The sequence below is a fragment of the Phyllostomus discolor genome, chromosome 7 (genome assembly GCF_004126475.2).
Source record: "Phyllostomus discolor isolate MPI-MPIP mPhyDis1 chromosome 7, mPhyDis1.pri.v3, whole genome shotgun sequence".
Taxonomy (NCBI): domain Eukaryota; kingdom Metazoa; phylum Chordata; class Mammalia; order Chiroptera; family Phyllostomidae; genus Phyllostomus; species Phyllostomus discolor.
In genome coordinates this window covers 5,805,574-5,827,483 of record NC_040909.2, presented here as the reverse complement: position 1 = coordinate 5,827,483, position 21,910 = coordinate 5,805,574, and the positions used below count along the sequence as shown (strand labels likewise).

General features: G+C 54.9%; 1 protein-coding gene across 1 annotated transcript in view; it reads right to left on the bottom strand.

Moving 5' to 3' along the window:
• Positions 1 to 5,186: 5,186 nt before the first annotated feature.
• Positions 5,187 to 21,910, bottom strand: part of SMARCC1 (SWI/SNF related, matrix associated, actin dependent regulator of chromatin subfamily c member 1) — a 102,877-nt gene continuing 86,153 nt past the window's right edge. Inside the window, exons 26-28 of the mRNA XM_028518116.2 lie at positions 17,693 to 17,951; positions 9,673 to 9,849; positions 5,187 to 7,377 (exon numbers count right to left, since the gene is read on the bottom strand). Coding sequence (XP_028373917.1) covers positions 7,286 to 7,377; positions 9,673 to 9,849; positions 17,693 to 17,951 — 528 coding nt within the window. The 3' untranslated portion in view covers positions 5,187 to 7,285. The remainder of the gene's footprint in view (positions 7,378 to 9,672; positions 9,850 to 17,692; positions 17,952 to 21,910) is intronic.

Sequence of the window (21,910 nt, the reverse complement as noted above, 5' to 3'; positions counted from 1 at the left end):
AATGGCAACCATCTACTCATGCCCCACAGCCATGGATCTGAGGCTTCCTGCAAGTTTTTTTTTTTTAATTTGAAGTCTTAGTGAACTTATTGGGGTGAAAAATAAGTTTCAAGCATACAGTCCTGTAACACACCATTGGTACACTGTATTGTATGTTCACCATCCAAAGCCGTCTCTTCCATCACCCTTTATACCCCTTCCCCCTCTGCCACCTCTCCCCACTCCTCTTCCCTCTGGTAATCACCATACTGTTGTCTATGGGTCTTCTTCTCCTTAACCCCTTCACCTTTTTCACCTGGCCTCCCCACCCCCTCCCCTCTAACAGCCATCAGTCTATTTTGCTATTTTATTTGTCCATTAGATTCCACATGTAAGTGAAATAGTATCATATTTGTCTTTCTCTGGGTTCACGCTGCCTCTGGGGACAATAAAAGCCAGGCTGAAACACAGCTCTCTCTTCTCCAAGCAGAAGGCAGGGTTACACTTGCCTGTTGGCCAGAGGCATCCTCCAACCCCATCTCTGCAGCTCATCTGTTATCTCATGGACCCCCGGGTAGTGGTGGTCAGAGACGAGGGTCTTGGTGAAGATGCCTACCTACCTCCTCCTCGCTGGGGTCAGCCTGTGTGGGAAGGCCACCTCCTCTATGGGCCCTTTGACATGGGGCACAGCAACCACTCTTACGGTTTTTCACCGGCCGGGATGGGGGCCCTTCTCCCACCCCTTTCTTAAAATTCTTACCTACTCGTTTCTCACTTTAACAATTTCGTTAAATATTTTAAGTTCACTTTTTGAATAAGCACGCATATGGCATAAAATATGAAATGTCTCCTTCCTGAACCTTCTTCCTTTCCCTGGAGTCAAGTTCTATTACAACTTTCTCATTTTGAGACTTCAGTTTCATCCTGATCCTCCCCAGCAGATTTCACCAGCAGCTTCAGAACTGAGCACAGCACACCTGGCTGGGCGACATCCCCACAAGGTAGACATGAGCTCATGCAGGGAGGGATGGGAACAGCGGGCTTCAGCATCCTGTGTGTGTGACCCTAGGAGAGCCAAGGACCTGAACCTCATGCAAGTGGTAACCATACGGTATCCAATGAAATGTAATTTTTTTTTTTTCTGGGAGTAAGGGCGAGTAGGATAGGCAAAAGAAGAGAAGATATAGGAACTGGAAAGCAGGAGAAAAGGAAATTGACCTTTAAGGCTTATCATGTCCCTCCATGTGGGCCTCAGGGATGCTCTGTGAGGCCATGGCTTCTGTGGGCCTCTGAGGTCCTTAATGGGTTTAGCAACCTGCCTCCAATACCAAGGCCAGCACAAGGCCTATGGCCATGGCTACAGCCAGCTGCCCCACGGTTTCACAAGGGGTTGCCACCCAGGGTGGGCATGCTCCTGATGCCATGGCTGGGGACACACTGCAGTCTGCCCAGGAAGCAGGGTGGCACCTGGCTTTAGGTCCTCAGTAGGAACCACTAACATCTCTATGAATTCTTCATTTTCCTGATGATCTAATTCTTTAAAAAATTTTTTTAAATGATGAGTAACATCTACTGGTTGTTCTACTAATTGATGCATTCATTGGTTGATTCTCGCATTTGTCCTGGAGATTGAACCTGCAACCTTAATGTATCAGGACGATGCTCTAACAGCTACCTGAGCAAGACTGTGCTGTTCCTCACAACTATGCTACGAACATCTTACTGTTCATTTTACACACTTGCAAACTCACACTGAGATCATGCTAATGTGTCAGGTCCACGACCAATTATCTTGACTTATTTTTAAAAGATTTTATTCATTTGTTAGAGGGGAAGGGAGGGAGAAAGAGAGGAAGAGAAACACCAGTGTGTGGTTGCCTCTTGTGGACCCCCAACTGGGGACCTGGTCCACAACCCAGGCCCGTGCCCCAACTGGGAATTGAACTGGCAACCCTTTGGTTTGCAGGCCGGCACTCAATCCACTGAGCCACACCAGCCAGGGCAAGTTATCTTGATTTCAAACCTTTTCACTTCAACACGGAGGCTTTTCATTCTTGTGTTTTAATTTCAGAAGGGGAATTAGGATGTAGAGGTAGGAACCTTACTGAGCAGAATTCAAGTCCTGCCTCTCCCTCCAACCCACCATTTCTACCTGGGTGCTTAAGAGTTAATGCCATGATCTTTAACAGGGTACAACACAGTACCAAGCCCAGACCGATATTCTAGATGAGTCAGAATGGACATGTGAATGGCCTCTCTTGGCCTGTGCCAGGTGGAGACGCCTGTCTGAGAGCCAGGGCAGCTGGCTCTGTGACTGTTTTGGTAGATGGGCTGCTTGGATTGGGCCTTTGTACACCACTGACAGGAAGGGCAAGCCAAGGGTCAGGGTCCCGAGTTCTTTGCGCTGGCTGTCACCTCCTTGCTGCAGGGAACTCTGAATTCTCAATGCATTTAAGTGCTCTATTCCTAGAAAGGACGTCACACCTGGAGATGGTCATCTTGTCTGGGCAGCGGTCTGCTGCAAGACTGCAAAGGCCCTTGATTTTTTTTTTTAAAAAAGATGATTTTAGAGAGATGAGATAGAAACATCAATTGGTTGTTCCACTTATTTAGGCATTCATTGTTTCTTGTAAGCACCCAACTGGGGATCGATCCGACCACCTTGGTGTACCGGAACAACGCTTTAACCGATGGAGTTCCCTGGCCAGGGCACAAAGGCCCTGCTTTTCATGCCCCCAGCATCAGCTCAGCTGGGCGGAGGCCACACGGGAGGAGGCCACACAGAAGCCAGCACGGAGAGCTTCAGATATGGAGCAGCTGGGCTTGCCTGCTGAGAACCCTGCTGCCTCAGCACATGACCCGCTTCTCCGGAACCCTGCAGCGACTGCAGAATGTTGAAACAGATAAAAAAAAAAAAGACACAATTTGGATAGCCACGGGAGATACACGGTCAGGGCCACAGTGGCCACAGAAATCAAGAGTCCTGAGCGCTGGGCCTGTCTCCACTCAAGAGCCGCTGCCTGACGCTTCCTGGCCGGCCTACCCGGCAGCGAGGGCACTTTGGGGAGTGGAGCCGAAGAACCAGAGTGGGAGGGACTTTCTTTCTGGTTTTCTGAAGGCGGCAGTCACTGTACTGTATTAAGGCCTGGCTCTTCTGCTGAGGCCCGAGAAAACTGTGCCCTAAGGGCAGGGGGTGGTAAGTGGCTGCCCTCCGTGGGTGTGGAAGGGCCCGGAAAGGCCTCTGGGGGCAGCAGGGAGTAGAGACGGCTCCGGTTCTGCAAGGTGGGCCAGGGGCAGGAAGACAGGGCTTGCTCTCCCCAAACGGTGCTGGGCAGGCCCAGGAGGAGACGGCTGTAACTGGTTTTGGAGCCGCTGTGTAGGCTCATTCACGGGACTCTCCCACTTTCCCTTTGGACGCCCTTTGGGTACGACAGGTTTGTCTCAGCTGTTTGAGGAGTTCAGGGTCAAAGGTGCTTCCTAATGACAAGAGCAGAGGTGGGCCCCAGGGGAGTGTTCCGGGATGTTCATGGGGAGAGCCAGGACTGAGGGTCCTGGGCTTGGAAAGGCAGCACTACCTTCGAGGACGGGCCTTCCCACCCCGCTCGGAAAGACTTCCTCAGACGGAGAGAATCCACGACTGGGGGATCAGGGTGCTTCCGCCCTGTTGCTGGGAAGAGGTTCCCCTTCAGCAGGAGCAAGCGAACAACAGCTATGCTCTTGGCACTCAGAAAGCGGGGGCTTCATAATAAAAGTCACAGGCCGAGAGGTTTGCGGCAAATCTTCCTGGGAGCTGGCACTGCATATCCAGACGAAGTGCTCCAATCTGAGGACCCCCACGGAGGGTTTCCTGGAAGGAAGGTCAGCCCTCAGGGTTACCACGCCCAGCAGGGCAGAAACCCCCGGTTCAGACCGCACACACTGTCCCCTACAAAACTCTCAACTGCAGTCTTTCTTCACGAATGCTTGGTACAGTCTGAAGTAATAGTGTTTGTTACCTACTTATGAAATGGCCTGGTGTCCCCCACCCTACAAGAATTAAGGGGCCTGGACGGCAGGGGCTTTGCCGACCTTACTTGTAGCTATGACTCCGCTGCACACAGATCCCAATGCCCAAAACACAACAGGCCCTCCAGAGTCTACGAGGTTGATGGGCTCCCAGGACAAGCTGTCAGGAACTGCAGGAAACCTGCCCCACCACACAACTCTCTCAACCACCAGGTCTAGGGGGTGGTCTCCTGGGAGCTGGCTAAAAATGCAGAACCTCAGAACTCACCTAGACCCCCTGAACCAGCTCTGAGGGCGGGGCCCGCAGTCCTGCGGGCGACCCTGATACGCACTGAGCACGGAAACCACTGTTCTTAGTCGCACAGTGAGGGTCTGAGGAATCCAGGTGGAAAGCTAATTGATCGTTCAGGTCCTGTTAGGCGCTAGAAACAATTCACACTGAAGTTTATAAACAGGTCTTTCGGTGGATCAAGAGCCAACCTCTCCGACCCCTCTCAGGAAGTGCAGGGCCCCCAGGGGCCCCGCCGGCTCCAGCACGCTTCCCTGGAGGATGAGGCGGGCCAGGTCAGGGGGCAAGGCCCAGCCAGCCCACACTGCTGCGTGGAGCCACGTGCTCTCTGCCGGGCCGACACCGACCAGCTCCTTCTGCCGCACTGGTGCACGAGCACCCTGAAGACCATGGCTTCTGTTTCCCAAACAGGGTCTGCAGCGGTGGGTGCTCGAAGGCCATCCTTAAGAGTACACAAAGGCCGGCTCCCAACTGGGGGCTGGCTGAGCTGCACCCCAATGGACATTCTTGAGGTCACCAAGCAAAATCAGGCCTCTCCGGCAGGTGTGGGGGCACTGGCCACCCTCTCTGAAGAACCTCCACATCTCTTCTCACCGTGGCCATGGAAACGAACAGTGGGCGAGGGCCAGTCAACCGTATGCATGTTCCTTAGGCAGCACGAAGGCGGCGGTCAGCCAGGAAGCCCCAAGTCACCGAACTGTAACTGGACCAGACGGGGCTGAACACTCAGGCTCTTCACAGCACACGTGAAGACACTGGCCTAGGAATGCAGAGCATGGACGAGAATCCGGAAGTGACATTCCGTTTACCTCGCTGAAACACAGGAACGATAGGCCTCCCGGATCAATTTCCTCCAACCCCCCCAAACTCCCTCCCTTCCTTTTTCCGAAATAACAACACAGCGAGAAACACATTTGTACAAAAACCACGTATTATTCCCCCGCACAAAATCGAGTGGCCGTGTTACAGGAATGAAACCAGACCAAGGACACGAAAAGAGAAAGCCACCGCTTCCACTGAAACGCAACAGGGCTAACAAGTCAGGTGTTCTGCAGGATTATTACCAGCACGGTAAAAATGTTTCCACCTGGGTCTTTTAGATTTGAAAGTGACCGCATTAAAAACCTGAGGTTGCGAGGGACCACAGTATGAACCAGAATTTCATTTCCCTTCTAAGACCCCAGTGGAAAAAGTAAGTATTTGGAATGAGTTTCCTTTTGGAAACACCAGCAGGAAACAGGAACAACCCCGGCCACTGTCAGGGGCACTGGGGTCTGCCTGGAGGCCGTCGCGCTGGCAGCCAACTCCGGGAGGGGCGAGCTAGTCTCCCCCACCACCGGCGCCCCGAACGCAAGCGCAGCGGAACGCGGTCTCCTCGGCTCCAGTGCTCTGAGGGCGACCAGGGCCATCTGGGCAGAGGCAACACCTGAGGGTTTGAAAGGCAAATCTTAATTGTGGTTTTTTTATTATTATTATTTTTTTGCTTTCTGATATTAAGGAAAAAAGTTCTAAGGTGTTTTACAAACACCGACCTAGACCCCCTCATACGTAAAGCTTTATAAAATACATAGAAAAGAGACCCCGAAGATGTTTCACTTGGCATTCATTCTCCACGAAACCGCCGCTGGAGGCTGTGAAGCGGCGAGGTCGGGCGCTCTGGGCTCAGCGCTGCCACGATGGCCCCTTCCACACCCACGGAAGGCCAGAGCGGAGGCGGCGGGGACCAGGGGAGGGAACCGGGAGCTCTCGGGTCACTTGTCAGCAGGGCTAGAAATGGGCTCAAGTTAAGGCATTTCTGTGGCTCTTCCTCTGGAGTAGCACTCCTCGCTCGCAGCCCAGGAGCCCCGGCCCTCGAGGCACGACGCTCCGACTGCCGAGCGAGCTCCTCCACGCGACCAGCAGCCCCGTGGCGGCCTTGTGACAGCCGGGGTGTGGGATCTCAGACCGGGCCGGAGGTACCGCTTCGCTGAATTCCACGTGCCCTGGCTGCTGCAAGAGGTAGTGAGGGGACCTGCACCCCGCCATCCTGACCAAGTTCTGTGAGCTAAAATGTTCAGCACTATCTACTTACTTTTTTTTTCTTTTTAAATTTTTTTTAAAGAGGGAGGATAGAAAGAATGCATACGAGCAGTAACTAGTGGGCTAGACTCACTGGATGACCCCCGGCCTCGGCCCCCACGACCTTCCTGGCCAGTCCCGGGACTGAGGAACGCCTCTCCGAACGGCAGCCCTCAGAGCTCATGCTGCCTGCAGACGAACAGAAACACCCGCCCCGGTCCGACAAACCGCCTGCATAGAGAACCGGAACCCGTGGGCCTGGGGAGGCGTCTGTGCGGATGCCGGTGCCCTCCCCGCCCGGTGCTGATGGGCGCGTTCTGCCAGGCAGGGCGCGGCCCGTGCAGGCCTCGCCAGGGAGAACCGTCAGCGGAGGAGGCCCTTCCTCATCGCCGCGGAGTCGGGCGCACCTGTGTGTGGCAAAAGCCTCACGAAACGTCACCCTCAGCACCATTCTTAGCTCAGATAAGCAGAAATAAGGTCACTTATAATGCCTTAAGGTTTGTCCCCACTGGCTGTCCCCTCTACCCACCACCATTTTTTGGTTCCTATTAACTTCGGATGCTCTCCTTTAAAGCAATAATAACCAAAAGGGGGGGGGGGTATGATTATAAAACATCCACAGGGGCCTGAGACAAAGTAAAAAACTACAGGAGAGCAAAAATGATAAAGACATCGAATACCCACACCAGGACAGGGAAAACGCAGGTGATTCTGAGAATGACCAGGGCTCACGGGCACCAGGGCACCCCCGAGCGCTGGCTGAGGACCCAACTCGGGGGGCGTCAGGGCACGGGGAGGGGCGGCAGGAGGAATGGGGAGAGACGGACACGTGCTTGGGGCTGCGCGAAGGAAAACCCTGAAAGAAACCCGAGGGAGCCGAGGAACGTAAGTCTCGCCATCCCCAGCCCGGCTGGTGGCGCCGGGCGGGCACGGGCGTCCCCAGCGTCCTCCTGGCTAGGGCGCGGCCGAGGCGGGCGGGCCTGCAGCAGGAGGCGGAGGGACTCCATCTGCCGGCGGCGGTGGCGGCTGCTGTGGCGGAGGGGGATCTGAAAACACATCCAAGAGTCACTTGTCATTGTGGAAACACGCGGCTCGGGAAAGAAAAATGACACGGGAAGTCGTTTTCCCCACGGCAGACCACCAGTGCGGCCGGGGAGGCGTCGCTGAGCTGTGGCCGGTGTGGGCCAGGCCCACCTGAGCCGCCAGGTCCCCTCCTGCTGCCGCCCCCAACCCGGGTGTGGCCGGGGCGTGAGACGTGCCCGAATCTGCGCCCCCCCCCGACCCCCCCCCCCAAACCCACCTCTTCCACAAATCACTCCGGACCTTCTCAGAGCTCACTCACGTTTTCACTTTGTGTATTGCTAAAAGGCTCTCTAGTTTTATCTCTTCAGCTAAGCCCTTTCCTGGGCAGGTTCTGTGTCTCTTCTTTCTCTCACTAGGCTTAGCCTGGCGGGGCACACAATGGCTCATCTGTCCTGGCCAAGGCCAGGGAACTTCCCCTCTAGGCAGCTGCCGGCAGGCCGGCCGGCCTGGGGCGGCCCCACTGCGCCTGACCTGCAGTTCCCGGATTTTTGGCCCAAACTGGGTCAGGTCCTGAAGGGAACGTTAGTGTGAGTGTCTGGGGCTCCTTTCTCTTCCAACTTCAGCTGCTCTAGCGTGCACAGCAGCCCTAGAGATCGTTTAATCTGTTTTTTTTTAAACCTCTAAATTTTGCCAGAAATGAAAACACATGAAACCAGTAATTAAAGTGAAGCCTTGCTTACTTACCAGCCAGTTCACCCGCCCCTCCCCGCAGGAGGCTCCTGTCAAACCACCAAGGCTCTGCAGAGCGTTCCAAGCCCACCGACCCCACCCGACCTCCTGTGCCGCCTTTCGCTGGAGACCGCTAAGGCCCGAGGAGGGGAGGCCCTCGCCCGCCCGTGGAGGCTGCCCGCTACCGGAGAGCCAAGCTGGCAGCACAGAAGCCCCGGAACATTCACTTCCGGAAGGAAGGGAGTGGGCACAGGGGGCCTGCAGCCCGTCCTGTTCTCAGGTGCTCCACTAAGAGCCCACTGGGGTCACGAGCCATGGGTGATCAAAGGATGGGACAGTGGTAGAGAGCGATGACGACATCTCTGTGACAGGGACGGCAAACCGGCCAACTCTCCTGGCAGGCTGGCACATTGGTGTGCTGCCTGGAAGGCTGCAGGGCAAGCATATCCTTGCCAAGGAGAGGGGGTGCCCGCTACGCTGCAGCCTCTAACCACCGACTCTGAACAGATCACACCTTCTCCTATTGCCGCGGCCCCACACACGAGCCCAGCCAAACCGCTATCTTTCTTCTGTGTGCCCACCGTGTCCCAACTGCTAGGGGTCCGGGCAGGACCAGCCTCGCCTCTACCCACGCAGCCTGCCCCCTGGCCCTGGGAAGGGTCCCGGAGCGCCCCAGGGCTCTCCAGGCACTGCAGGGCCCCGTGGCCTCAGGGGAAACCCCTCGCTGCCGTCCAGTCGAGCACTTCTCATTTTCCCACTGCAGCCCCGGGAGGCCGGATTCTCGTGCATCCCAGCTCTCTGTGCTGTAAATGGGAGCTAGCTGCTTGGCACATCCGTGAACTTCTAAATGAACGTGGGACCACAGATGTGGCATCTGGGCGCTGCTCTCCCTGAGGAGGTCTGCAGGAATGGAAGGCAGGGCAGAGCCTCCGAAGCAGCCGTCTGGAGGCCGCGGCCGGAGCGGAGCACGGGCTCTGGGGGAAGCGGCACGGCTGCGCACACACCGTCAGACCGGCGGCTCAGCAGCGCCTGCGCCCGCTGGACCCTCACCCCCTCACGACGCAGCCGCTGAAATCGCCTTCCTTGGTCTAAGCAGCCCCCGCCCACGTGTCAGAGTGGCTACAAGCAACCACTTCGTTTTTCCTGCCTTCCACTGATTCCTGTTCTTTCCTTCCTTCTCACCCACTACTTTTGAACCCTGTGTTGCTAAAAGGCTCCTGTAGAGAAAGTAACCACCAGCAGCTCAGAAGGTTTACCGAGACTCAAAGTGGACAGCCTCAAACAAACAGACAGGAGTGGAGAGGAGTGTCCTTTCCGCCCCTCAGAGCTCGGGGTCACAAGTGCACGCCAGGGAGGCCATGGCGCACGAGCCCAGCGGCCGGAGGCGCTCTGTTCTCATCCCCCAAGCACCGGCCATCAGGGTGCCGAGGAGCACCGGCCAAACACTGACATTCCGGAACCCTCTGCCACAGGCTGCACTGTCTGGGGACCTGCCAAATCGCAGAGAACAAAGCCTCCCCCCTCCCCGTCCACAGCCTTCCCGGAGAGGCCGTTCCCTGGGCAACGCATCTCCCCAGCACGCTACTTACACATGCCGTTGGGTGCCGTGAGGGTTACCCGGGGTCCTAAGATGTTTCCCGGCATTGGCGGCATACCAGGAGGGGGAGGGCCACTCCCAGGGGGGTGGATGTTGGCTGTAACGGTGGGAATCATGCGTCCTGGCATGGGCTGCCCAGGCATCATGGAGCCCGGGCCTGGCATCTGACCTGTAGAGGGAGATTTAAAGGCCTAAGGTAAGTGCACTGGGAAGGAAGCGGTCAACCACCACCCGAGCCCGTTAAGTGTAAACGAAAACCCAGCTCTCCAAAGGACCTGAGACGCCAACACAGCAGGGCCTGCAGTAACCTCTGTGCTCACGTAAAAGAAAATTCTGGGGGGTGGGGAGGGATAATGCAGCAGGTCTGTGGAGTGAGTGGCTACCCCAAGCCCTGGGAGAGGCGGGTAGCTGTGAGACGTGATTACAAAAGCAGCATCCTGAAGGCAGGCATTCGTTCGGGTCAGTTGGGGTGAACAGTGAGTCTCAAGTGCCTCCCCGAGGATACCGAATGCCACGCAGAGACCACAGGGGACGGAGGGAGGATGCCACCAGCAAGCCGCCGCACAAGCCGCCACACAATCCTCGGACTACGGCTGAAGTCAAGACTGAGCCTCACACACAGGCTTCAAGGGGAGGCACACCCAGGAGGGTTTTGGTCGCTACTGTGAAATCACCATTCAAAAGGGATTCTGACTGGAATCCCCAAGGACTGGTCACAAAAAAATCTCTCCCTGTCCCCCACCACGAAGGCCCCTGCAGCCCCAGAGAACCAAAGGGGTGGGGTGGGGGGTGAAGAGAGCGCAAGAGACAACCGACTCCTTCGTCTCCCCCCATTGTTTTGGAATTAGTGACAGGAGATGCCAGCCCTAGGCATCGTAAAATACCTCCTGTACTCAGCTTCACACTGAGCCCTCAGCACTTCAGCAAATGTTTTCTGTAAAAAGCCAGACAGTAAACATTCAGTCTTTGTAGGCCACGCGGTCGCTGTCACAGCTGCTCCCCTTTCTTCACCTTTGCAGCTCGAAGCCGCCAGAGAGGCTACGTAACACACAGGATGGCTGGGCCCCCACACACCTTCATTTATGAACTCTGAGCTGGGAACCTCAGGCAGCTTTCACGGGACGCCACTATTCCCCCTCTTCTGAGTTTCCCTCCACTACTTCACCTGTAGCAAACGTCCTTAGCCTTGGCCCTACAAAAACAGGAGCTGGGCCAGCCTGGCCTGCAGGCTCAGGTTTGCTAACCCCGCTCCAGTATGATGGTGGGTGTTTATTAGTCTTTGAGCTCAGTGGTTTGGCTGCTGGGCTTCGGTTTTTGTTGTCTTTAAGATTTTATTTATTTAGAGAGAGGGGAAGGGAGAAAGAAAGAGAGGGAGAGAAACATCAATGTGTGCTTATCTCTCATGTGGCCCCCACTAGGGACCCAGCCCGCAACCCAGGCATGTGCCCTGACTGGGAATCAAACCAGCGACCCTTTGGTTCGCAGCCCACACTCAGTCCACTGAGCCACACCAGCCAGGCTGCTGGGCTTAGTTTTAAAGAGCTACAAACAAAGGAAGGTAGTTCAATAAGCACACGCCAGGGCTGCGGCCCTTTTCTACAAGGGCAACTGTACTCTGCAGAATGGGGAGAAAGAATCTCTGCAGTTTTTTCTTGTGTTAAAACCTAAGGACTTTACTATCTACGTAAGGTCAACTGTATGAGAGTCCGTGTAGGCATTCAGACATAAGCCCTGAGACAGCTGGACACAAGAACGCCTGAGGCCCAGTCTTGGGAGACCTGGGAGGCGGGCCCCCCTGGCAGCTGGCTGGCGGTGAAGACACACAGCGCGGTGCGGGAGACGACATCTGTCAGTGCTCAGAGAAAGGCCTGTCTTGGAAGACACACGAAGCGTCAAGCCCGACACCATCTGTTTCCAGTGTCTGGTCCCGCACCCAGGGCGCAAGGACCACACGTGGAAAACGGTCTTTGTACGTGTGCTTCAGTTAAGGAAGGATCTTGAGATGAGATCATCCCTAAATGTAGTAACGAGCGTTCTCGTCCGAGACACGTGGAAAAGACACAAAGAGGAAAAGGCGAGGTGAAGACGGAGTGAGGGGGATGTGGCCACAAGCCAAGGAGTGCTGCCAGGCACCTGATGCCGAAGGAGGCGAGAAACAGACCCCTTCCCGCAGCCCCTAGAGGAAGCACGGCTGCTCGAGAGTGAGCACCGAGTTCCCAGAACTGCCAGAGAATAAAGTATTGTCACCCTAAGTCGCCGAGCTTGTGAAAGAGGAAGACGCAATGACGGAGCACCTTGCCCGACACCGGGAAGTGTGTCAACAAGGGACCCAGATCTGACCTGGGTATCCTGGCTCCAGAGGTGGTGTGGATGAAGGTCTGGGGTGGGAGTGGGGGCCTGATCTCTCTCCCAGCAGCCCGTGTGACACTGACCCTACTGCCACTAAGGGGCTGGGCCAGTTCTTCAGCCCACACCCAGCTCCCGACAGAAGCCATCCACACCGGCAGCTCAGCGTGCGCATCCCCACACAGAAGCCATCTGGCCATTCAGCTGCAGGCCCCCCAGTGCTGTTTGCAAGGATGCCTGCTCTCGGCAGTGGCCCTGCTCACCTGTTTCCCTGTATCTTTGCAACAACAAGCTGGGATAGATCAGCTTTAGGGTTTCCCAAGGCCATAAGCTCAACCACCAAAGAAACCCCTTCTTTCTCCTGCTAGCGATTCCAGAGCCTTCTGAACACCACCATTTTCCCATCCTCCTGCCACAAGCAGGGCAGCAGTGTCACTGGGATACGGGTGCTCGGGGTGTGAGAGACGACGGCTCCCTGGGAGAGGCGGCAGCAAATGGAAGGACCAGAGGGAAGTCCTGCTTGTGGACCTCGTGCAGAGAGACACTCCTCACGGAAGCACGGAGGGACAAGAGGGAGCGGGTCCCTGTGCCACCCAGAGGTGCTGCAGCCGCAGTGCCGGTGCGCCACGGGCAGGGCAGGGCACGTGGAGAGCCGACCGGGAGGGGAGCAGGCTGTCTCGCTGGAGCCTGGCCCCACACTTGCCAGGCAGTGGCAGTCACCTCACCGACTCCTCCAGGTCGGTGGGGAGATGGGCCCAGTTTTGAGATGAGGAACTCAGTGACGGGGTGCCTGTCACCTGGCCCAGGTCACAGGAACGAAGACTGAGCTGAGACACAAACCCAGGTCGGTCTGACGCCCAGGCCCGTTCTCCCACTCACGCCAGCCTGCCTGGGAGGAGGACCTCTCCTGGGGAAAGCAGACTTCTAAGGCTCCAATTTGACACGGGACGGGATTTAAGAGAACTGGGGGAAACTACAAGTCAATTTCTCGTACGGCAGCTTCTATTCTTTTGAAATCGAAGTATCCTTCTGGTTTTCCTGGTGTCCGATGCAGGCCTCGCTGTTTTCTAGCGGATGACGACGTCTGAGGGCATTTCTGGTAGTTCTCACCGAACACGGAGAGGCCTGGCCCCCCCGAGCCCCACACGCACAGGCGCAGGCCACGACCCAACAAAGTGAGAAGTGTTTATGGCCCTGGCCTGGCGGCTCAGCTGGTGGGAACACCGTCCCGATACACCAGAACCGCAGGTTCAATCTCCGGTCAGGGCGCATACCAGAAGCAACCGACGAATGCATAAATAGGTGGAACAACAAACAGATGTCTCTCTCTCTCTCTCTCTCTCAAATCAATAAACTAAGTAAAACTAAAAGCAAAATGCATATGTACGTATTTTCCACTTTAACAAACTCGGGTGCCTCCTTCCCCAGCAGAGAGGGAGGTGAGAGAGAGAGAGAGAGAGAGAGCGCGCGCGCACGCGAGAGCCGTGGGTCCTCACGACAGCACCGCCAGAGCCTAGCTGGTGGGAGTCTGACCTACATACGAGCTTTTTCCTCCCCCCCCCCTTTTTTTAAACAGCAGGCATCTGAAGCCTAAAACATGGAAAGGGTTGCTAAAATTAGGTGCAGCCTAGTGGAAAAATCCCTCATACTCTCTCAGGTTTATTAGCTCTTTCACTGAAGCGGCACGCCCACCGTGCCTAATGGAAGATTATTTAAGGGTTTAATTTGACTCGTCAGGATGGCAGAGGCAGGTGGCAGAAGACATGGAGCCAGGAGAGGAGGACGGGGAGCCGTGAGTTCCCAACCTCGAGCAAATCTCCAACCTCCCACAGCACGTCCCCTGGCTGAGTCCCCCGCAGAACGGAACGGAAGCCACTTGGTCGAGGCCAAGCGAGGGGAAGCCCGAGCTCCTCCTCCGGGGCCCACGCTCCTGCAGCAGCTCCCAGAAGCGGCTGGCTTCCGGGGCGCTGCGGCGGGCGCTCTTTGTGGAGGACCGAGCCCTCACTGCTCTCTGTGAGCGCAGCCTGCTGCTCCGGAAGGCAGCCCGGCAGCTCTGTTGTCCCTCAATGCAGGCACGACCCGAGGTGCCCCGGCTCAGAAAACCTTGGCTGAGGGGGTGAGCTGTTCCTTCCCGCTTCCAGTGTGGGCTGGGGTGCTGCGAGGCCTGGCCACCCCTCCCCGGGGGTGCTCCTTTCCACAGCCAGGGCTGTGTGAGTGGGTCCACCTCGCGGGCTTAAAAAGCCAAGTGCCTAATGCCTTGGTTCACTCTCCTTGCACTTCCCGGCTGGGTAGCTCAACTGGTGAGAGCATCACCCCAATATCCCAGGAGCTGCGGGTTTGAGCCCTAATCAGGGCACACACAGGCATCAACCAGTCAATGCATAATAAATAAGTGGAACAAATCGACGTTTTTCTGCCCCCCCCATCAAAAGTCAATTAAAAAAATTTTGTTTAAAACTTCCTTGAGCAACTAATACCTTAACTGATGTAAAATGTTCCAGTTTCATCACTGAAACGTTGCCTCTACCATGTCTGAGTTTTCATCAAATCAGATCAAATCCTATTCTGATTTCTAAGGCACTTCTAACAATTCTTACGCGTTAATAATAAGGAAACCGTAGAGATTTAAACCAGTATGCCCCCCCCCCCCCTGCTCCCGTACGGGGAGAGACAGATAAAGGCTCCCTGGTGGGACAGCCACTCCAGTCCTCGGGCATGAAAGCTGCAGGGCGGGCCTTTCCCCGCAGATGCCCAGGGGAGGGCAGAGCCCGCACCGCACTCACACGGGGACTCCTGTCGTCATCTCCTTTGGACTCAGTCACGGACAGGTCGTCTTACTTCAGATGGGGACCAAGGCCCCGGAGGAGTGACCAGCCTACCTCAAAGGAGACGCCCAGCAGCCAGGGGCACCCTGCTCGGGCGAGTCAGCAACGCAGGCAAGGGCACCTCAGGAGGCCGCAGCCACCGCCCAGGCCACCCTGCTCCTTGGTTTGCCGGGCACTGTCGAGGACACCCGGCCCACGGTGTGGTCGGGGGTGCTACTGTGTGGCTCCAGACTGGGTTGCCATCATGACTGTTCATCGAGTACCATCTGCAACAGCGGTCTTCAGCGAGAACTGCGAAGCCTGAATTTAGGAACCCCTCTGTGGAAGCACGCTGCTTTACAATTTAAATGGAAGGACGCGACACAGCCCCGAGTATTTCTGAAGAGCAGCAAAGCCCGAGGGTGGGATAAAGATGGCCGGAGCCTCCTCCAGCTTCCATTGGCCAAGCGCACGCCAGAACGCTCTGCTACGGGCGCTTCCTTCGCCCTTGGCTGGGAGACACACATCGGCCTGGACGCGGGATCACAGACAGGAGCAGCACCCAGACAAGGCCAGAGTTCTCAGGTGAGTGAGGGGTGGGGTGGGGCCAGGTGACACGGCCAAGGAACGAAGGGACAGCAGCACATAAATCGCACCCGCCACACGAAAGCCTGAGCATCCGAACGAGTGACCGCAGAGGCACGAACTAAAAGGGAGAAACACGAGTGTGGGTTTACACTAAGCCACCCTGTGCCCAAGTCTCCTGTGTCTGACGGCCCGGCAGACCACGATGCTGAGCTGCTACCTCTACTACAGGTTCTACTCCAGACTGATGCCAGTTTTGTGGAGGAAGAGTTCTACATTTACACAACGATTTAACTCTAAGGGTCTCAGCCAGGAAGCTGGGCAAAGGAAGCTCTGGGTGATAAATCTGTCGTGACCTTCTGACCACGTCCCCAGCCTGGCTGGCTTCCAGAGGCTGGGGGTTCCCTTCCTGACCCACCCTCAAGCCTGGCCAACACCTGAGCTGACCAGCAGACCTGGATAACTGCCCGCAGCTCCTAACAGATGCCACAGCCGCTAACTTTTCTAGAACGTAGGGGCACATCGTTGCAGGTCATGATAAACATCTCGCAGCATGACGGTTACTGGGGCAACACAACCACGCATACCCGCACACACTGCCCTTCGAGGGGAAACGACGGTGGGATAAAAATGGTGGAATTAAAAGTACACTTTAGTTTTAATCATGTTGTTTGTTCAGCTTAAAAGCAGTGTGCGCTCAGCTTCAAGGCGGCCAAGTGTTGGGAAGAGCAGTCGCCCTGAAGGACCCCCGCGGGCTAGAGACAGGACAACTCGAGCACCGAGAAGGGGAACACCTAGAATGGGCTGAAACACGTGAAACGTACAGAAATCCACACTACTGAACCCACACACACACACACACACACACACACACACACGACAGAAAGAAAAACCCGCCCGGTCATCTCTGGAGGGGTGCTGGGGTGACAGGAAGTCTTCATTCAAACAACTGGTAAGCAGAAGGGAAGGACGATGCATTTGCCCAGACTGTCCTATAAGGACTGGTTTCCAAGAAAGTAAATGATTAAGGGAGAAGGTTTTGGTTTTTTATTTAAATAAAGGAGTTACTAAGAAATGCGAGGGAAGGAGTGAAGAAGGAGCAACACGTGCAGAAACCTTGCCGCGCTGCAACGCCGGACGGAAACCTGGACACGCAGGGTGCTCCCCGCGGCGGGTGAGCCCGTGGGTGACGGATGTGGGGAACTCGGTGACGGTCGGGTCAGCCAGCAACACCGACAGCACCGTCTACCACTAGCGTCACTGACAGAGTCAACGGACAGTGCAGGAAAAACGCCGGCCCTGAAAGTGAGCCCGAGCTGCTAACATACCCAGAGCAATAAGTGCTCTGGTGTCCGGGAGCCGTGTGGCAGGGAGACAGGGGGGAAGCAGACGGGAAGGACAGGTGCGATGACACTGTGCACCTTCAGTGCACAACTGGGCACAGCCACAGGTGTAAACGCTGGTTTCCTCCGTTCACGAACGACATTAAAGAAAATAAAAAAAAGAAGGGAAGAAAAGGAGGGGAACTGTTAACACATTAAAATAGATTTGAGAGAGCTAGAGCAAACGCAGCGTCGGTCCCCATTTGAATGTGGATCCAGTCACATGAAGCATTCAGAGACGTTCAACTAACGACGTTAGGAACCTGGGTTACTTCCCTCGGGTGTGACGACAGAACGTCACGTTGAAGAACAAGACTTCCCCTGGTCAGAGGCACATTCTGGAGTCTCCCTCTCACCCCGAAGCAAGGAGGGACACAGGAAACGTTGGTCACCTCGCAGCCGCGCACGAGGCGCCGGGGGAGCGTCACGCCCCTCTCCCCACTCCTCGGTCGAAGGGCTCCGTAGCCGAGCCAGAAGCGGCGGAGAGGGGATGACTGTGGAAGCTGGGGCATGGGGTACACGGTACTATTCTTTGTGTGTCCGCCTTTGAAGATGTGTTTTAAGTTAAAAAAAGTACAGTCAATCTAAGGATGCATCTCTAAGACACTCTGGGATGCACAGGGTCTGGAGGAGGGGACGCCGGCCTGAGTGTGGCTGGTAGGGTATGCGACTGTCTCCCGCGAGATGGACAGCAATTCGCGCATCTCACTGAAAGTGTCCTACGCTGTGCTTGAGTGTGACCTTAAGAGCACCGGCTGCAAGACCAGAGCTCCCCTGCCTCCAACTTCCTGGATGACAACCAAGTCCCGAATAGCTAGCTCTGTTCAGATGCCACGGGCAGCACGGTTAGCCCGAGGCCACCAGCCCCGTCCGCCCGGGGCAGAGCCCCTCTCACCTGGCTGGGGTGGGTGGGGCGGCGGCATCTGGTGCTGCATCAGCGGGTAGGGTGGCGGCTGCTGGTGCGGCATCATGCCCGGGTGCCCCGCGGCGCCCATGGGCGCCAGGCCCGGCGCTCCCGAGTGCTGGTGCCCCTGCGGGGGGTTCTGCCCGTGCTGCTGCTCCATTTGCTGGCGGGCGCGCAGCTCCGCGTACTTCAGCTGCTCCATGTGGAAGTTCTGGCGTTCGGTGAGCAGCTGCTGCCTCTGCTGCTCTAGCTGTTGAGAAAAGCAAGGGGGCGAGAGGTGACACCAGCAGAGGCTCCATCTAGGGGGCGTGTGATGCCCAGGCCATCCACCCAACCCCCCAGTTCCCTATCCCTCTCCACAGCAACACGGCCACCGCCCCTCCCGCAATGGCGACAGCGAGAAAAAAAGCATCATTTCTTAAGTAGCATATTGTCATTTGGGTGCCTGTTACTGGGGTCAAAGGTCTCTGCGTCAAGTATAAGGTCTGCCTTTCCTTATGGCCTTCACTCAGTGGGGCCACTATCCTCTGGGTCCAATCAGGACATGCGCATTTTTCTCTGTGTGACAGGCATCCAGGTATTTAAGAAGTGTCTGTACCTGCCCTCCTCTCCCCCAGGCGGAACAAGCCCTCCCGCCCTTTTAAGGGTCCCCCAGAGCTAGTATTTCAAGTGCGCCACCCTCCCCAGATGCCCTCTTCCAGGTGGGACCCTCTGGGTGACAGGTGTAGAATGTGACACCAGAGATACATCTTCTGAGTGTGTGGGTGTGGCCTTAGCTGCAAAGGTACCCGTTTTCTCTGTGGAACTCTGGCAGTGCCACTGTAAACCCTGGTTTTCAAGTGCCCTCAGTTGCACCGGGTGACAAAGTCAGTGTATTTGAGATGTCTACATAAACGTTTGCATTCACCGTGGCTTGCGGAACACAAGCATTTCAACATTCAAGATAATCTTTCTGAAACCTAAATTAAAATACAGAGAAAAACTATCTCATGTGCCAAGAAATTCAGAAACCATATGCCTGACAGTTCAGAGAATGGAATGCTATCAAAATTAATTCAGGGCTGAAAAAGAATACCAACATGGAAAAGAGGAGAAGTAAAACCCCAGACTTCTGGAAGTACGAAATAAAGACCGTAACGAGGGCTGACGGATCTGCTTCTCTTCACTAAGGCCCCATCCCACTGTGTCCGACAGCGAGCCCCGGCCACCAGGAGGCGCCCTCCAGAGCGGGGCGGCCCGCCCCTGCAGCCCCAGCCAGTGGCTCCGAGCCCCTGCAATGGGCTAATGGGGACGCGATGTGCCAGAGGTGCAGAGAGCACACTGAGTTTTAAAGGCTTAGTATGAAACAAGATTTATTTTCCATACTGATTACGTGTTGAAATATTTTACATACACTGGGTTTCTAACGTGGCTACTAAAAAAACATTGGGAATCACGTGTATGGCTCGTACTATGTTTCTGTTGGCTGGCTCTACTCCACAAGGCACTCAGTAGGTTAAGGAAATGCACTGGATTGGCCAAAATGTTCGCTTTGTTTTTTCTGTACAATGGCTTTAGTAGTCCTTAGTCGTCTTTTAATTTCATTTAAAATTATTTTGTTAAGATTATATTGTGACAACTGTCCTATCAGCATGCATTCAAAAAAACTTATCAAAACTGGTGAATTTTTGTGCAGCCATTTTAATACTGAAGATGGAAGAATATGCCTACGCAACATTTTTGACATGCTCTATTATTTCAAGAAAGGTAAAAATGCATCCCTGGCTGGCGTACCTCAGTGGATTGAGCGTGGGCTGGGAACCAAAGTGTCGCAGGTTCGATCCCCAGCCAGGGTACATGCCTGGGTTGCAGGCCATAACCCCCAGCAACTGCACATTGATGTTTCTCTCTCTCTCAATCTCCCTCCCTTCCCCTCTAAAAATAAACAAATAAAATCTTTAAAAAAATGCCACTTATTAAAAAAACACAAACAAACAAAAAAAGAAAGGTAAAAATGCAAGTGAAACAAACAAACAAAAAAGAGATGTGTGCGGTGTGTGCAGGAGGTGCTGTGACTGACGGGACGTGCCGAAGGTGGTGCGCGGCGTTTCCCGGTGCTGCTGACACCGTGGCCCAAGAACCCTTCGCTGCGGGCTGCCTCGTGCGCTGGGAGACGTGCAGCAGCAGCAGCGCCCTGGCCTCGCCCACCAGCAACTAACAGGGGGAGAGAGCCGACACGCTCAAAGTACTGAAACCAGTAAAGTTACCGGTGAAAATGAAACTTGTCTTTTATTTTACAGAAAAAACTAGACGGATTTTTCTGGCCAACCCGATTGCACTTTAGCTCCAGGAGCAGCCAGTTCTCCAGATAAGCACTGCACACTGTCACCAGCGAGACTAGGTGGGACACGCGCGAGAATCGGCCCAAAAACCTGGGCTGCTGGCAGAGGAGCGCTGTGCAGTCGAGGGGAGGCATCGCTGGTCGGGGCATAGCAGCTGGGGCATGTGCTCGGACGGTCCGAGTGCAGGGACACGGGCCTTGGGTACAGCACGAGGCCACACGACCATGTGAGGAGGAGCAGCATAAATGAGGAGAGAGGTGGTGAGGCTCCGGTCGTGGTGCTGGGGAGGAGGCTTTCACAGAGTCTCCCCGGGAAGGAGACCGAAATGATTCTGTAAGTGGGTGCGAGCTGGCAGGAGGGAGTGAGACCGGGTGCGACCACGGTCCTAACAGACTGGCGTGGACTCTTTCTCTGGGGAGGGTGACCCCAAAAGGGTAAAGCCTGGCCTGGGTTAACGCCTCCCTTCGTCAGCAGGTTGAGAAGGGAGTTGCGAGGTGCAACTGGCCGGAGAGCCCTGTGGAAGCCCAGCCCCGCACGAAGGCTCACTAGTGCGGTAATGCCGCTAAAAGGCAGACTGGCAACACAGGGACCTCGAGGTTCTCACCACAAGTCCTAGGCTTTGCTTTCTTTTAACCCTTCTCTCTAGGAAATCGAGGACTTTCCCGAGATTACACTTGAAGAGGCTGCCGAAAAGGACCTCCCGCGTCCTTGCCGAGCCGCTGTCAGCCCGCCCGCCCGGCTGGAGCCCTGCAGCTGCGAGAGCCGCGGGACTCAGGTCAGCTCTGCTCCGTGAAGGCACTGCACTGTCACTGGGGGGAGTGCGTGTCTTCGAGGGGGTGTTACTCTCTGCGTCACCTGTCTTACTGTCTGAAACACCAAATCCGCCTTTCTTCGGAAGCTAACCTTAGTATCGTTCAAGGTTAGCTCCCAGTATCAAGGTTAACCTTGAGGAAAAATATTGTCTAATTTTTATTGCCTACAAATGAACTAACCCCAATTGTACTATTTTTTTAACGAGATTCTTTTGTCATTTCAAAACACAAAGGTAATTAAAAGAAAGTAATTAGAAGAATTAAAATGGATGAGTGATTAAGTACTACCCCCACAAAGAGAAGCCAGTTTAAGGTTAAGCTCCAACGGGAGGCGAACAGGTCCCCGGAGATGAGAGGAACCCCACAGCCGGCTCCAGGAGGGCCAGCTGGTCTCTGGGGCCGGTGCAGCCAAGTTATGGACACGCCCTGGCAGCACGCAATAGAGATCCTGGTCTCGCGTGGACACCTCACCATCGCTGAACCCAGCTGAAGGTCGCATCCACCTTTGTGGCAATCAGGAAGAATGGGAACTGGGAATTTTTGAGAAGAGCATTACGGTACTGAGAAAATTTTAAATGGGCTTAACCAATGACCCAGTGATCCTACATCTGAAAACCCATCCTAGAAGACTGAATGTATAAGGACAGTCATTAGAGTATTATTTTAGATGTACAGTTATTTCTAAGGTACACTGAGTGAAATAAAAGAAAAAAGGAAGTTGCAACAATATTTATAACATAATCTCAATTATATTAAAAAAATTTGTGTTCACAAATTTTTGTGAACATACATACACAGAACACGTTCTGGAAGACGGCAGATTATGAACAGTAATTATTCCCAGGAATAAAACTGAAGGTGGGAGAGATTTTGTAATTTATTCATGTCTTTACTACTTGAAACAAAGTTTTGATTGTACACACTATTTTTGTCACCAAAAAGAAAAAAGAAAAAAAAAAACAAAACCAGAACGCTCGAGACTGCCGAGTCACACCAAAGCTGCAGGCATGTCTTCTCTCCCTTTCCACCTCCCAGGACTGCGGACAAAGCCCTAACGGCCAAACTGAACACATCGC